The 14,260-nt window shown below is 39.7% G+C and overlaps 1 protein-coding gene across 14 annotated transcripts in view; it reads left to right on the top strand.

Annotated features, from left to right (window-relative positions):
- fryl (furry homolog, like) overlaps positions 1-14,260 on the top strand; it is a 195,034-nt gene that overhangs the window by 129,980 nt on the left and 50,794 nt on the right. For 8 of the 14 annotated variants that reach the window (XM_061978068.1, XM_061978069.1, XM_061978056.2 and 5 more), the window contains 11 exons: positions 779-1,053; positions 2,685-2,825; positions 2,906-3,074; positions 3,158-3,242; positions 7,239-7,354; positions 8,611-8,761; positions 8,837-8,940; positions 9,018-9,200; positions 11,253-11,454; positions 12,263-12,384; positions 12,467-12,654. In XM_061978068.1, coding sequence (XP_061834052.1) covers positions 779-1,053; positions 2,685-2,825; positions 2,906-3,074; positions 3,158-3,242; positions 7,239-7,354; positions 8,611-8,761; positions 8,837-8,940; positions 9,018-9,200; positions 11,253-11,454; positions 12,263-12,384; positions 12,467-12,654 — 1,736 coding nt within the window. The remainder of the gene's footprint in view (positions 1-778; positions 1,054-2,684; positions 2,826-2,905; positions 3,075-3,157; positions 3,243-7,238; positions 7,355-8,610; positions 8,762-8,836; positions 8,941-9,017; positions 9,201-11,252; positions 11,455-12,262; positions 12,385-12,466; positions 12,655-14,260) is intronic. The other 6 variants (XM_061978061.2, XM_061978057.2, XM_061978066.2 and 3 more) reach the window with 1 other exon arrangement.

A 14,260-nucleotide genomic window follows, 5' to 3' on the forward strand; every position in this document is an offset into this window, starting at 1 on the left:
CTGACTGTCTCTTCAGAAAATTTGTTTTTATTTAAGTGCCAAAGTCCTTCTCCAGGCCGTCCCCAACCCGTCAGTCATGTTGTAGTTTTAGCGCTTCCATATCGAGTCCACTGACAGATATAATTTAGAGCTGTACCCTACTTTTTATTAGAAATAGCAACAGCGGAGGATTTTAGCATGCATGTGAGACAGTCTGCCCCACAACAAGAGGATAGAGAAAACTAAGGAACTTATTGAGTACAACTTTGGACTTCAACTAAATAAAAATGGCAGATTAACGCAAAGCTCTAGTATATATGGAGATATCCCTGACATAACTAGGGCAAAATACATCACAATCGTCTCTAATTCCAAATTCCACAAGTGTTTTATTAATATCTCCGCCATGCCTCAATGGTTTAGATCAACATTTTCGGGAGTTATGGGGATCCCAAATACACAAAAACATTTGTCAACAGGTAAGAAAAGTTAATATGACAGCTTTATAAAATTAATATGAAGAACATTGTTACGTTTTTCTTTGTATCTTCAATATTGGTGTGACTCAATAAATGAATAAGGCACAATTTCACTCACTATCAGGGGAAAACAGTACAGCATTTCCCTGATTTACACAGTTAATAAGAAAAAGTTAAAAATATTTTACAACAGTGCGGGTGAAACTTATTGTCCTGATCTGCACCAAAATTCCATGAGTTCTTAAATGGTTCATATATCCTCAAAATGTGACTTGTGTAATTCTGCAAACAAACAATTAAACATTACCTCCTGCCTGCAGAGGTGAGCCAGCGTATCCAAACAGCGCATCCTGGTGGCCGCCAGGTGATGTTGCACTACCTTCTGCCTTGGATGAACAACGTGGAGTTGGTGGATCTTAAGCCCGCTGCACGTCGGCCAGAGGACTCCTCCTGCAACGGTGGCGAGGAGGACGAGGGCAAGCAGGACCGCGACATGATGATGGTCAACAGTCGGCGTTGGCTTCAGGGAGAGGGCTGGGGGTCGCCCAGGGCAACCACCTTGGTGTTGAACAACCTCATGTTCATGACAGCCAAGGTACGCCAGCTTGTGTATACAGTGGAACCTTAATTTCCAAGCTTAATTGGTTCTAAATTGAAAAGTTTGTATAGTGGTAGTGATTTTTCCAAAAGAAACAATATCAATTTGAAAAATGGTTTCCAACCTCGACAAAAGTCCATATTTTAGTGAAGGTTTGTACACTTTGAGCACAATATGACGTGCCATACAGCAATGCATATCAAACAAACATTTCAAGGGGTTGATGGATCAATGTTTCTATTTTTTTAAAGTTAAAAGTTAAAAAGTTAAAGTACCAATGATTGTCACACACACACTAGGTGTGGCGAAATTATTCTCTGCATTTAACCCATCACCCTTGATCACCCCGTGGGAGGTGAGGGGAGCAGTGGGCAGCAGCGGTGGCCGCGCCCGGGAATCATTTTTGGTGATTTAACCCCCAATTCCAACCCTTGATACTGAGTGCCAAGCAGGGAGGTAATGGGTCCCATTTTTATAGTCTTTGGTATGACTCGGCCGGGGTTTGAACCCACAACCTACCGATCTCAGGGCGGACACTCTAACCACTAGGCCACTACAATGCAAAACAACAAGCTGCTGCCCACTGCTGTGCCAACACTTGCACAGAAGTCACTATGGTGACCTCAAAAACAACCAGAAATCACAAAAACCCTAACATTAACAACCATATTTTTAGAGTGTCCGCCCTGAGACTGGAAGTTTGTAAGTTCAAACTCTGGCCGAGTCATACCAAAGACTATAAAAATGGGACCCATTGCCTCCTTGCTTGGCACTGAGCATCAAGGGTTGGAATTGGGGGTTAAATCACCAAATGATTCCCGAGCGCTGCGCACGCTGCTGCTCACTGCTCCCCTCACCTCCCAGGGGGTGAGCATGGGGAAGGGTCATATGCAGAGGACACATTTCATCACACTCAGTGTGTGTGTGACGATTGTTGGAACTTTAACTTTAACAATAATAAACATTTAAAAAAGTAAAGTGCAGTTATTGTGCATTAACTATTGGCAAAGGAGGAGCTGGCTAGACACGAGCAGGCAAATAAAGGGAGAGCAGGGGAGGAGAGGCCGTGTGTGTCTCTTGAAAGACATGCTGCTGAACGACAGTCTCGCTCTTCTCCTCTGCTGTGAATAAGTCTGACATGGCATCTTTTTCCAGAAAAGTCGGTTCTCATCACAATTAAAACTTGCTGTGGTACAAAGCCTGCTTCATCATTATTCCATACTTGCGAACTCCTTTTAAATCGTCTCTTTTTAATTTTTACTCCACAGCAATTCCCTCCTTATTTCCATGCTGGTCTATTAGCTTTTTGGGACTCATAGTGATTTAGCAAAACATCCAAAACATGTCAAAAGGTGAAAAAACACAAAGAAGGCAAACACGCTGAAGCGCTTAGAAGTGACTATAGTGTCCTGTGCAGTAAGTGATGAGGAGAGCTCCGCCTCCGCAAAAATGCTCTGCCTTGCTTTTTGCCTGCAGGCGTAAAACAAAATGAATGACTGAATGAAGTGTTCGTACAGGGGCATATGTGGCTCAATCCAAAAGTTCGCAAATAGAGGGGTTCATAAATTGAGGTTGCACTGTATTTCTTTTGTGTCTTAAATAAATACTGATTGGTTTGTTTTTTGCAGTATGGGGACGAGTTTGCCTGGTCGGAGATCGAGAATGTATGGACTACCTTAGCAGACAGCTGGCCAAAGAACCTCAAAATAATCCTGCACTTCCTCATCAGCATGTCAGGAGTGAACAGTGAGCCCAGCCTCTTGCCATATGTGAGTCTCCTTTAATACATCAAAGCCTGGACCTTCCCCCTCTGTTTCCCAGCACTCATCCCACCACCGTGTATGTGCAGATAAAGCGGGTGGTGGTTTACTTGGGCAGAGACAAGACTATGCAGCTGCTGGAGGAGTTGATGAGCGAGCTGGAGTTGACCGATCCCGTCAGCTCAGCTGTCACTCACATGGACCAACCCCCTTATTACCGCATCAGCTCCAGCTACAAGATCCCCTCAGTCACCTCAGGTCAACAATGACTGCTCCAGGAATCACCGGCAATTTTCACATTGGAGCGTCGTGGCTAACGTGTCACGTCTTGTCTCGCACAGGTACGACTTCCAGCAGCAACACCATGGTGCCAGGACACGACGGCCATCATGAGAGCAAGGTCAAAGATTCAAACATGGAGGACAGGTACAATTTATAGCTGCTTTCTTAATTACGGTGGGCAGTCGCGTTTGTTTCGATGTACTTTGGGGATTTAAGATTAATCTCAAATATCGTACATACCTCTTCAATTAACCAGTTTCCTTTAGTAGCCAGGTTCATGGGCTACAAAAGCAAATAAAAAGTTAAAGTTAAAATACCAATGATAGTCACACACACACTAGGTGTGGCGAAATTATTCTCTGCATTTGACCCATCACCCTTGATCACCCCCTGGGAGGTGAGGGGAGCAGTGGGCAGCAGCGGTGGCCGCGCCCGGGAATCATTTTTGGTGATTTAACCCCTAATTCCAACCTTTGATGCTGAGTGCCAAGCAGGGAGATAATGGGTCCCATTTTTATAGTCTTTGGTATGACTCGGCCGGGGTTTGAACTCAGGGCGGACACTCTAACCACTAGGCCACTGACCAGCAGGTCAAAGAATATTGACAGCCCTGGCTGTTGGAAACTTCCTGATGTATTTTTTATTAACACCACAAGAGCAGCTGCATTGAGTAATCAGCATTAGTGATGGGTATTGTTTTTATTTTGTAGTAGAGGTGTAACAATTTGTTTTAACAACGGTTCGATTTGATATTTGTGGTTGCTGATACGATTCAGGGACAATCTCGTTTTTTTAGAACATTAAAATCCGTAACGATTCTGTGAGTTAAAATCGATTCAGTAACTTTTTAGCTAAAAAAAATGCACCAGTGTTACTGTGAAATAAATACTGGATACTGGACACTGCAAGTGAAGTTTCCTATATTCCTGTTATTTGTGGTAAGTGAATTATTAGATATAATTGAATTACGGATGCAAACAATCAAGTTAACAATTATGTGTGCTTACGGACTGTATCCCTGCAGACTGTATTGATCTATATTGATATATAATGTAGGAACCAGAAATATTAATTACAGAAATAAACAACCCTTTTGTGCGAATGAGTGTAAATGGGGGAGAGAGGTTTTTTGGGTTGGTGCACTCATTGTAAGTGTATCTTGTGTTTTTTATGTCGATTTGATTAAAAAAAATAAAAATAATATTTTTTAAATTTCTTGTGCGGCCCGGTACCAATCGATCCACGGACCGGTACCGGGCCACGGACCGGTGGTTGGGGACCACTGAACTAGAGGCAATCTTTTCTACTCACATTTTCAAGATTCAAGCAATTCCCCAAAAAAGTACTAGTAGTATATTATTGTATGGAAAACCAATACAATAGAATGTAGTACAAAAAATGTAGCACAAAAAAGTTTTATGAAGTAATGTAATAATAATGTACAGCATGTATTACTTTGGAGAGTGGACTTCTACGGTATCTCTTTCCAGCTGCTTCTTTGTCAAACACATCATCAGCTGCTTCTCCTTATTTTCATGTATAAATGTCTGCCGTTAAGATAATATTTTAACATCCTTGGCTGGTGTTATCAACTCATTCTGATTCAGTATGATGCAGACTAGCTGTGCCACACTCGAGCTGCTTCACCAAGTTTTTGATTATTTTTTTTCTTCAATTAAAAAAGGTTTTCTTCACACTCATTTTCTTTCGTTACCTTGGTTGGAAAAACAAAGTTATGTCCATTTGTAGCTAAGAGCTTATGCTATCGAGTACCACACTGGATATTTTGGTCAGATCTTACGCAGTAGCAGTGGGGCATCTCGTAGTCTGAATTTTTGCTCGTAACTTAACTAATAACTATTAATAGATAAACTAAATAAGATAAAAAAGACAGTTTATATCCCAAAAAACCCATAATCTGCGGCACTCGTATCCCAAGGTGCCACTGTAACAACAGTGGTCCCTCACCACATGGCACTTCAAATGTTGCGGCTTCACCACATAGCTAATTCATCTATTTCTTTTTTTAAAGCATGTTTCACTCGTCTTTGGTCTTAGATCAGTGGTTCTTAACCTTGTTGGAGGTACCGAACCCCACCGTTTTCATATGCGCATTCACCGAACCCTGCTTTAGTGAAAAATAAAATGTTGGTTTTTTTTTTTCAAATTCAAGACAAAGTTATATGTTTTTGGTAACACTTTAGTATGGGGAACATATTCTAAGTAACAAAGACTTAATTTACAGTTTTTCGGACACTAGGGGGACATATTCTAAGTAACAAAAACATAATTTAGAGTTTTTTGGACACTAGGGGAACATATTCTAAGTAACCAAGACTTAATTTAGAGTTTTTTTGGACACTAGGGGAACATATTCTAAGTAAAAGACTTAATTTACAGTTTTTTGGACACTAGGGGAACATATTCTAAGTAACAAAGACTTAATTTACAGTTTTTTGGACACTAGGGGAACATATTTTAAGTAACAAAGACTTAATTTAGAGTTTTTTGGACACTAGGGGAACATATTCTAAGTAACAAAGACTTAATTTAGAGTTTTTTGGACATTAGGGGAACATATTCTAAGTAAAAGACTTAATTTACAGTTTTTTGGACACTAGGGGAACATATTTTAAGTAACAAAGACTTAATTTAGAGTTTTTTGGACACTAGGGGAACATATTCTAAGTAACAAAGACTTAATTTAGAGTTTTTTGGACATTAGGGGAACATACTAAGTAACAAAGACTTAATTTAGAGTTATTTGGTTAGGGTTAGAGGGTTAGGGCTAGGGTAAGGCTTATGATAACTTTAACTTTAACTTATAAGGCCATGCCGAATAAGGCATTAATAAGTACTTACGGTAATAATGACTAATTAAGAGCCAATATGTTACTAATTTGCATGTTAATAAGCAACTAATTAATGGTGAATATGTTCCCCATACTAAAGTGTTACCATGTTTTTTTACTGGTGCACAAAATGAACCATGCATGAACATCACCTTGTTCAAAGAACAAAACCCACACAGTGCATGAACTCACAACAAATTACACACCTGCAAATCAGTCTGACTTCCGTAATACGCCGATAGGGAGAAGTTTTTATTTACATGATGAGTCGGGTGTGTCTTGACCTCCGCCGAACCCCTGAGCCCGACTCACCGAACCCCTAGCGTTCGATCGAACACAGGTTAAGAACCACTGTCTTGGATGAAGCATTTTTCAAGCATTATAATGCTTAAATAAACTAAAAATATCAAAACTGCTTTTGTATTGGCAACTAGATGAAACCAATCCAATCAGATTGCGATGCTCAGTAATGTGGCCACTGATTGGCTCAGCTTCAGGCAGCATTACAATCTTGACTTAAAATAGTGTAAAGGTGACTAAAGGGTGTTATTTCATGTATAGAGGGCTCTCGTAATGTTGAAAAACGTATTTAGAAGTATGTTAACTTTTTTATTTTTTTATTCCTATTTCGCGGAAATGCATTTATTACGGTCATGTCCAAAACCAATTAACATCGATAAACGAGGCATTACTGTATTTAACAATGGCAGAAACAACAACCTCTTTCCAGTTATTGCCTGCTTTAAATTAACACCCCATCCTCTTAGCAGTTTAGCTGAAGAAACACCTCCCCTGTGAGTAGTACTGGTGAAACTCAAAAAATTGTAACATCGTGCAAAGTTTTGTTTATTCCAGCAATTAGATTTACAAGGTGAAACTAATGTATGACATAGGCTCATAACATGCAAGTCAATATATTTCAAGCCTTCTTTTGATATAATGTTAATGATTATGGCTTACAGCATATGAAAACCTTGAACTAAAAGTTTTCAAAAACTGTAAGCCGGGATCATCAAAATTGTTACAAATACATATGAGTTTATATCACGTATTAGTTTCATATTTGAAGTTGAATTGCTGACGTGAATGAACTTTTGCACGATATTCACATTTTTTTTGGTTTCACCTTTATGTACAGGAATATAGGTATAAAGTTTAAAGCATATTTTACTGCTGTTGCTTTTCCATATGATTCGTCACCTGTAATTCACCGGCTAGTTAAAAAATAAGTATGTTTAGAGAGGGTCCACAATTGTCATTGCATTGAAGTCTGCATTGATGTGTTCAGTAGTTACGCCCACCTGGACATATACAGCGGCCTAAACACCAACCTGAACCGCCAGCACCACCGCCTGGAGTCTCGTTACAGCAGCAGCTCAGGAGGCTCCTATGAAGAGGAGAAAGGTAAGACCAGACCTCTTCAGATCACTCTTAAAGGGAAACAGCCCTTTTTTTTAGAAAACGTTCCTAGCATTCACAATCCTCATGAGAGACAAGAACACATACCAACTTTTTATTTTAAATTTTTTTGCATTCTAATAGGTAATGATCTGCTCGTTCTAGGTGGTAAGCAATGCAGATAATGGGAGTAATCCATTCTGCCTCTCTTCACTCTTAAAATGCACCCAGAAACCACCAACAATACTCCATTTACAACTTGTGACCTGAATATCAACCAAGTATTAGCGATATTGTTATCATAAGCGCTATTGCAGGTGAACTACTTTTAGCCGCACCGTGATCACAGAGAGCTAACTACTTTACGCTGCTGCAGTGTTGACATATTGAGCTGCTGCATCATGATCGCCTCTAACTTGGTGAAAGGTAATTCTAGATTATTAATCATGTCTCTCACCTTGATGATAGAAGTTTGTAGCCATAAACCGAGAAGTTGTTCATCTGTGACATTCAACTTAGACCCGTAGATGGAGAGAAACACACAAAAAGCCGCTGGTCTGATTGCAACTTTTTATTTGTAACCCTTCATGGGGATTATGATTGATTCTTCGTCCAACAGGAAGATATGTACATCCTATCAGTCGGCATCCTAGTGAGAGCAGACATTGTACAGTAAGGGGTTGTCTTCTAATGTTAAAAGTTTGTATATCTTGTTTAGTACTTAGCAATACTGCTACATGAATCTTGTTTCACTAAATCTGGATCCGTTTAGCGCACATCTTCTAAAACGTGTTGCTTATCCTCCTTAACTTCAGGCTCAAAAATACAGTTTTTTTGATCATCATTTGTCCCAAAGTTATCGTTGTTGGCTTTCACAAAGTCTGTCATGAGTAGTGTTGTTGTTGCTGTTGAAGGGAAAAGCGAACGTTGTGATGCGTCTGTGAAATTAATATGCCAACATATGCTAAAAATGAGCGTAATATGTAAATAATATAATTATTACATTACAGTAAGTGTAAATATAATAATAATATGATGAATGTACCTGTTACCACATTACATATGAGTGCTTTGTAAGCGGAATAGAGCGACTCCCATTGATTCCATTATTAGGGGACTTTTGCTAACGTTTATTTATGCGTTTGAGTGCATAAACAGAAAAACGTGTGTTCTTATCTTACATAGGGATTGCGTATGATAGGCAAAATTCCAGTTCCCCTTTTAAAGGTCCCTATCAAACATATACACTCTTCTTCCCTCAGGTGACTCGATGCCGCTTTACGCTAACTTTCGTTTGAAGGTGATGGATCACAACCGTCCGGAGCCGCTCCCTTTCCCCCCGACAGGCGGCTGCTGGTCTCCTCTGGTGGATTACCTACCAGAGACCACCGCCCCTGCTGTAGCCCTGCACAGGTACACGATTCCACCATTCCCCCTGCTCTCGCCTTTCCCGGTGTCCGTCCTCATTGTCAGCTTCCTGTTTTGCAGATGTAACATCGCCGTCATCCTACTAACTGACCTCATTGTGGACCATGGCGTCAAAGTGGAGTGGAGTGCCTATTTGCATCTATTGCTGCATGCAATTTTTATAGGTAACTAGCTTGCTGATGGCTTTCCGTGCTGATGTCTCTCTACTTGCTGACGTTGCCGCCTCCTTGTTTCCTTCCAGGGTTCGATCACCAACACCCGGAGGTGTACGAGCACTGCAAGCGCCTCCTACTACACCTGCTCATTGTCCAGGGAGCAAACAGCAACGTTCAGGGGTTGGCCATGGTCCTCTTACGCAACAGGGAGTTCAACGACCCACGAGTCTTGACCGTCAAGCCGGCCGCACCAGAGTTCCACTTCACAGGTGCGGTGCTTTAGAATGGGAAGTGGCGGTTCAGTCTTTACATAAACAAGCCGGAAGCTGGTCAACCTTTAAATTGTTTCTCTTTCAAAACCATTGTATTTCTAAAATAAAAGGGGAAGATGATATGTTTCAGACATTGTATAAATGTTCAAATATGAACAGGCTTTCTTAAGGAACTTTTTATTAACATTCTTCACCGTCGTAAGTGCAAAAATAAGCTGTAAACCCTTTTATTAATGCCATGTCAAAATGGGACCTATTATGCAAAACCAAACTTTTCTTACGTATTGGTACCTGTTTTGGGATCTGCATGAGTCCAGAAAATGTGAAATCAAACCATAGAGGCATGGCGGACATATACAGTATATCAAAGAATCTTGCCTTCCTTCATACTTCCTCCAAACGAGCCGTTTGGAATTTGCCCTTTTGTGACATTTTTCCCAAGTGTGATGACGATGCGATTATCTCCACATATGGTAAAGTTTTACCCAAATAGCTTTGTGTTGGTCTGCCATTCTAATCTGGCATGTAGTCAATAAGCTCCTTCTTTGTCTCTATTCCCTTGTTGTGGGGCAGACTGGCTCGTACATGCACATGCATCATCCGCTGTTGTCATTTCTAATAAAAAGTAGTGGATAGTTCAAACTTAAATCTGTCAGTAGACTCCATATGGAAATGCTAAAAACTACAACAAAGATGGCGGGGAGAAGACACAGTCGAAGTGGAGACACGTCCACGAAAAAGACACGGTCAGGAAGCGGTTTGAAGATGGTCTGTAAAAACAATCTATGCAACTTTTTGGCCAAATAACCACCATTACATGTTTTGTAGACCACAAGTAAGTGTTTTAAATGTAGAAAAATGTCATAATAGGACCCCTCTAAGTAACATTTTAGCATTCTTAACTTTTGTACAAGTAGAGATGGGGTACCAAATCATGTACTTTTATTGGCACCAACCAAATTTCGCTAGTACTACCGAGTATCGATTCACTTAAAATCAAACGTTACCAAATTTCAATACTTTTGTTGCCTGTAAGGTGATGTCCGGTTGCGGACATGGAACCAATGATGTTGCAATTTTTAATGCCAACAGAGCAAGTAAGCCTGATAGAAAATGCTCTAAAGTACAGTAAGGCTGCTCTGTTCAAAATGTGCTAGCTCAATGCTAAATACATGGTACTGATTAGCATCAGCAATTTTGCATGGCGATTTCCAAATTTGGTAATGAAAACTGCAACTAAGACGCAAGTTAAAATCAAACAGCTGGTGTGTAATAAGTACTGTACTTACAGTATAAATATTCTGTCGCGCCCAAGGTAAAACTAGCCTGGTACGTTCAGCTTCATGACAAAGACTACTTCCTGGCTTCACCATGAATTGATTAACTTGGACCCCGACTTAAAGAAGTTCAAAAACTTCGGGTGTTACCATTTAGTGGTCAATTGTACGGAATATGTACTGTACTGTGCAATCTACTAATACAAGTTTCAATCAATCAAAAAAGTTTCAAACGGCTAGGCATCACACCGTAGCCTATACGCTACTGCCACCTTTTGTCTTGAAATTGCAACTACATGCAACGTCTACCATATGTACTTGAGACTCAGAAGTGTAAAAAAAAAAGATTATATAAAAACCGGCCAGCACAGTTATCATAATCTGTCACTGTTAAATTAGAAAATGAGATTGTGTTAATAAACAATTAACATTTATTAACACACACAAAGGTACCGAAAATTGGTTTTGTTGCGTACTGGTATCGATTCCCTTTGTATTGATTCAGTGTGAAAAATAAATTGACAACTGTACTATTATTGCATCAAACAATAAAAACGCTGAGTCTGTACTTGAATTAACCATTTAAATGTGCCTCATATATCTCACTTCTTAAAAAGCTCCTAAGTATAAAAAAGAAAGCTCTGATGTTGGAGGGGAAAAATGTAAAACGCCACACAAATCCACAGAAAAAGCATAACACTCACTTATGAGAGTGAGTTATGTGATGCTTGCTGATCTGAGGTTCAAATGTTGAACTTCTCTACCTTTGCAGGAGTGCAAGAATTGTTGACCGACTCTCAGCCGTCGCCTGTGACCGACTCCGGCCTCAGCTCCAGCTCCACGTCGTCCAGCATAAGTCTCGGAGCGGCGGGGTCCACTCTGTCCCACCTGTCCCCCTCGCTCCTTAGCGAGGTGGACGTCGCTGCTGAGAAGGACGATAAGGTCAAAGCTCTCATAGAGTTCATTACCTCAAGGTGAGAAAAGGATGAAGTGTAATTGACACATTTTGTCTTTTTGTGCGACTGTTTTCCAACACGGCCTTACTGGCTGACTGGTATTTGAATGCTGCATGGTGGGATTTTGAAACGCTGTGAGCTCATTCTTGCACATTTGGAGCTGTTGCAGTTACACTGCAAAAAGTCAGTGTTCAATAACAAGAAAAAAACGAAACAAAATTAGACGTATTTTATTTGAACTAAGCAAAATTATCTGCCAATAGAACAAGAAAATTCAGTTTGTCAAGACTTTCCAAAACAAGTAAAATTAGCTAACCTCAATGAACCCAAAAATACCTTAAAATGAGTATATTCTCACTACTAACAAGTGCACTTTTCTTGTTAGAAAAAAAGAGACCTTTTTGCTCAATATGTTGAAAAATATTCTTAAATTAAGTAAATGCTAGTGCCATTATCTTGACATAATGATATGCGCTCGGCATCAGGATTTTTTTTTTTCATGCTTGAAGTAAGAAATGATTACTTTAAAAAAGTAGTTTTATACGTGTGAGTGTTGATGACACAGCTTTGCATCAGTTGATATTCTAGTTTCAAGCATGTTTTACTCAATATAGGTCATAAAATCTCAGCAACAAGCTGTAATATCTTACTGAGATCATTTAGGACCAAAACCCTTAAAACAAGTAAAACAATCTGCTTAGTGAGAAGAATTATCTTATCAGACAGAAAATAAGCAAATATCACCCTTATTTGAGATATTTAATCTTACTTGGATTTCAGTTTTTGCAGTGTATAATGTTGGTCTGTGTGTGTGTCGTGTTTGTAGGAAGCGTGGGCCGCTGTGGAACCACGAAGACGTGTCGCCCAAGAACCCTAACATCAAGAGCGCCGACCAGCTGAGTGTGTTCGTCAGACACGTGGTCACCGTATTCAAACATTCCCAGCCAGGTCCGTATGGCTACTGACTACTTACCGAATAGAATTAAACTTCCAAGATATCTTGCTTTATTCTTCTGGTTCCTCTCCTCAGGTTTCCAGCTGGAGTCATTGCTGAGCGAGGTGGCCCTGCAAACAGCTCTCTCGTGCTCCTCTCGCCACTATGCCGGCCGCTCCTTCCAGATATTCAGGGCACTCAAGCAACCTCTTACTCCCGCCACGTTGTCCGACATTCTCTCCAGGCTGGTGGAGACTGTTGGGGATCCCGGGGAGGAAGCTCAGGTCAGTGTGTGTCGCACTCATACTCCATATTGGAAAATAGCCTTTATGTACGAATGCTATATGGATTTAGTTTAAGGTATACAAGCGCTTGTAGTATTACGTAATAATACTACTCAAATAATACTGAGTAGTGCACTGTTTAAAATGGAGTGCACTACTCAGCTGCAACCAATAGAGGCGCTGTTGACTTAGTTTTAACTAGTTTGTGTCCTGAAGAACAGCTTGACTGAGCCATGCAGAGCGTCATTTTGCTCAATACAACAAGGAGGCACGTTTAAAAATAATAAAAATAATGATCAAATATTGGATTGATCAATTGTTAATTTTCCCAATTTCTGTAAATGCTCCACTAATTGCCTCCATTCAATTTACAACTGGGTCTCCTATAGCTGCCTAGTGGGTTGTCTACAAATGTTAATAACTACTCGTGTCAATAAAAATAGGCAATGATTGCTGTGGCTGTGAGCAACTTCGTAATGTATAATGAAAAAGGAGTAGAAGGAAGCAGAGCTTTTTAATCCTACCCCTTTTCGTTTCATAGCAATTTTGTAACATATATGTAACTACAGTGAATTAATATTTAAATGAGTAAGTAAATGCTTAAGTAAATAATTATTAAATAAATAAATAAATAAAGTTCTCATAAATAAATAAGTAATTTATGGTTTACAGAATGTGAATAAGATTATCCCATTTTTAAATAATGTTCAGGATGTTTATCAGGATTCTTTTTTCTTGTACTTTACAAATACTTTGAATTTGAAGAGTTTTCTAAAGTGGATTATATTAGTACTTTGACTTCTTTGCCTAATCCATTCCATAATTAAATTTCACATACTAATGTACTAAATGTCTTAAGTGTTGTACTTGTGTACAAATGTTTTAAATTAGCTTTTTCTCAGAGGTCATATTTCTCTTTTGTTGAGAAGAATGGTTGTACATTCTTGGGTAGAAGGTTATAATTTGCGTCGTGCATAATTTTAGCTGTTTTCTAATGCACTAAATCAAGGATTTCCAAACTGTGGTACGTGGGTGCCATCTAGTGGTACGCCAAAGAATAACTTAATATTAATATTCAGTATATTAAATATAGCAGGATAGCTCGGTTGGTAGAGTGGCCGTGCCAGCAACTTGAGGGTTCCAGGTTCGATCTCCGCTTCCGCCATTCTAGTCGCTGCCGTTGTGTCCTTGGGCAAGACACTTTACCCATCTGCTCCCAGTGCCACCCACACTGGTTTACATGTAACTTAGATATTAGGTTTCACTATGTAAAGCACTTTGAGTCACTAGAGAAAAGCGCTATATAAATATAATTCACTTCACATTCAATCACAGTGTAACTGTTCAAACTGTGTGTAATGTTACAGTGGCCAAAAACATACTTGTTAAATAAAACCTCTGCCTTGTTTTTAATGAACATTTAGGCGTACTACGCTACTGTATTTTAATGTTGGTCATTGTGGTGGTACTTAGAGGGCCAAGTGTTTTCTGAGGTGGCAATTTGAGAACCACTGCACTATTATTGATTCAGTAAATCAAGGGTTTGAATGCTCACTTAATTGATTCCAAAAGGTGGCAGTCGTAGTACTGTTTACAATGACTTTAT

The sequence above is a fragment of the Nerophis lumbriciformis genome, linkage group LG18 (genome assembly GCF_033978685.3).
Source record: "Nerophis lumbriciformis linkage group LG18, RoL_Nlum_v2.1, whole genome shotgun sequence".
NCBI lineage: Eukaryota > Metazoa > Chordata > Actinopteri > Syngnathiformes > Syngnathidae > Nerophis > Nerophis lumbriciformis.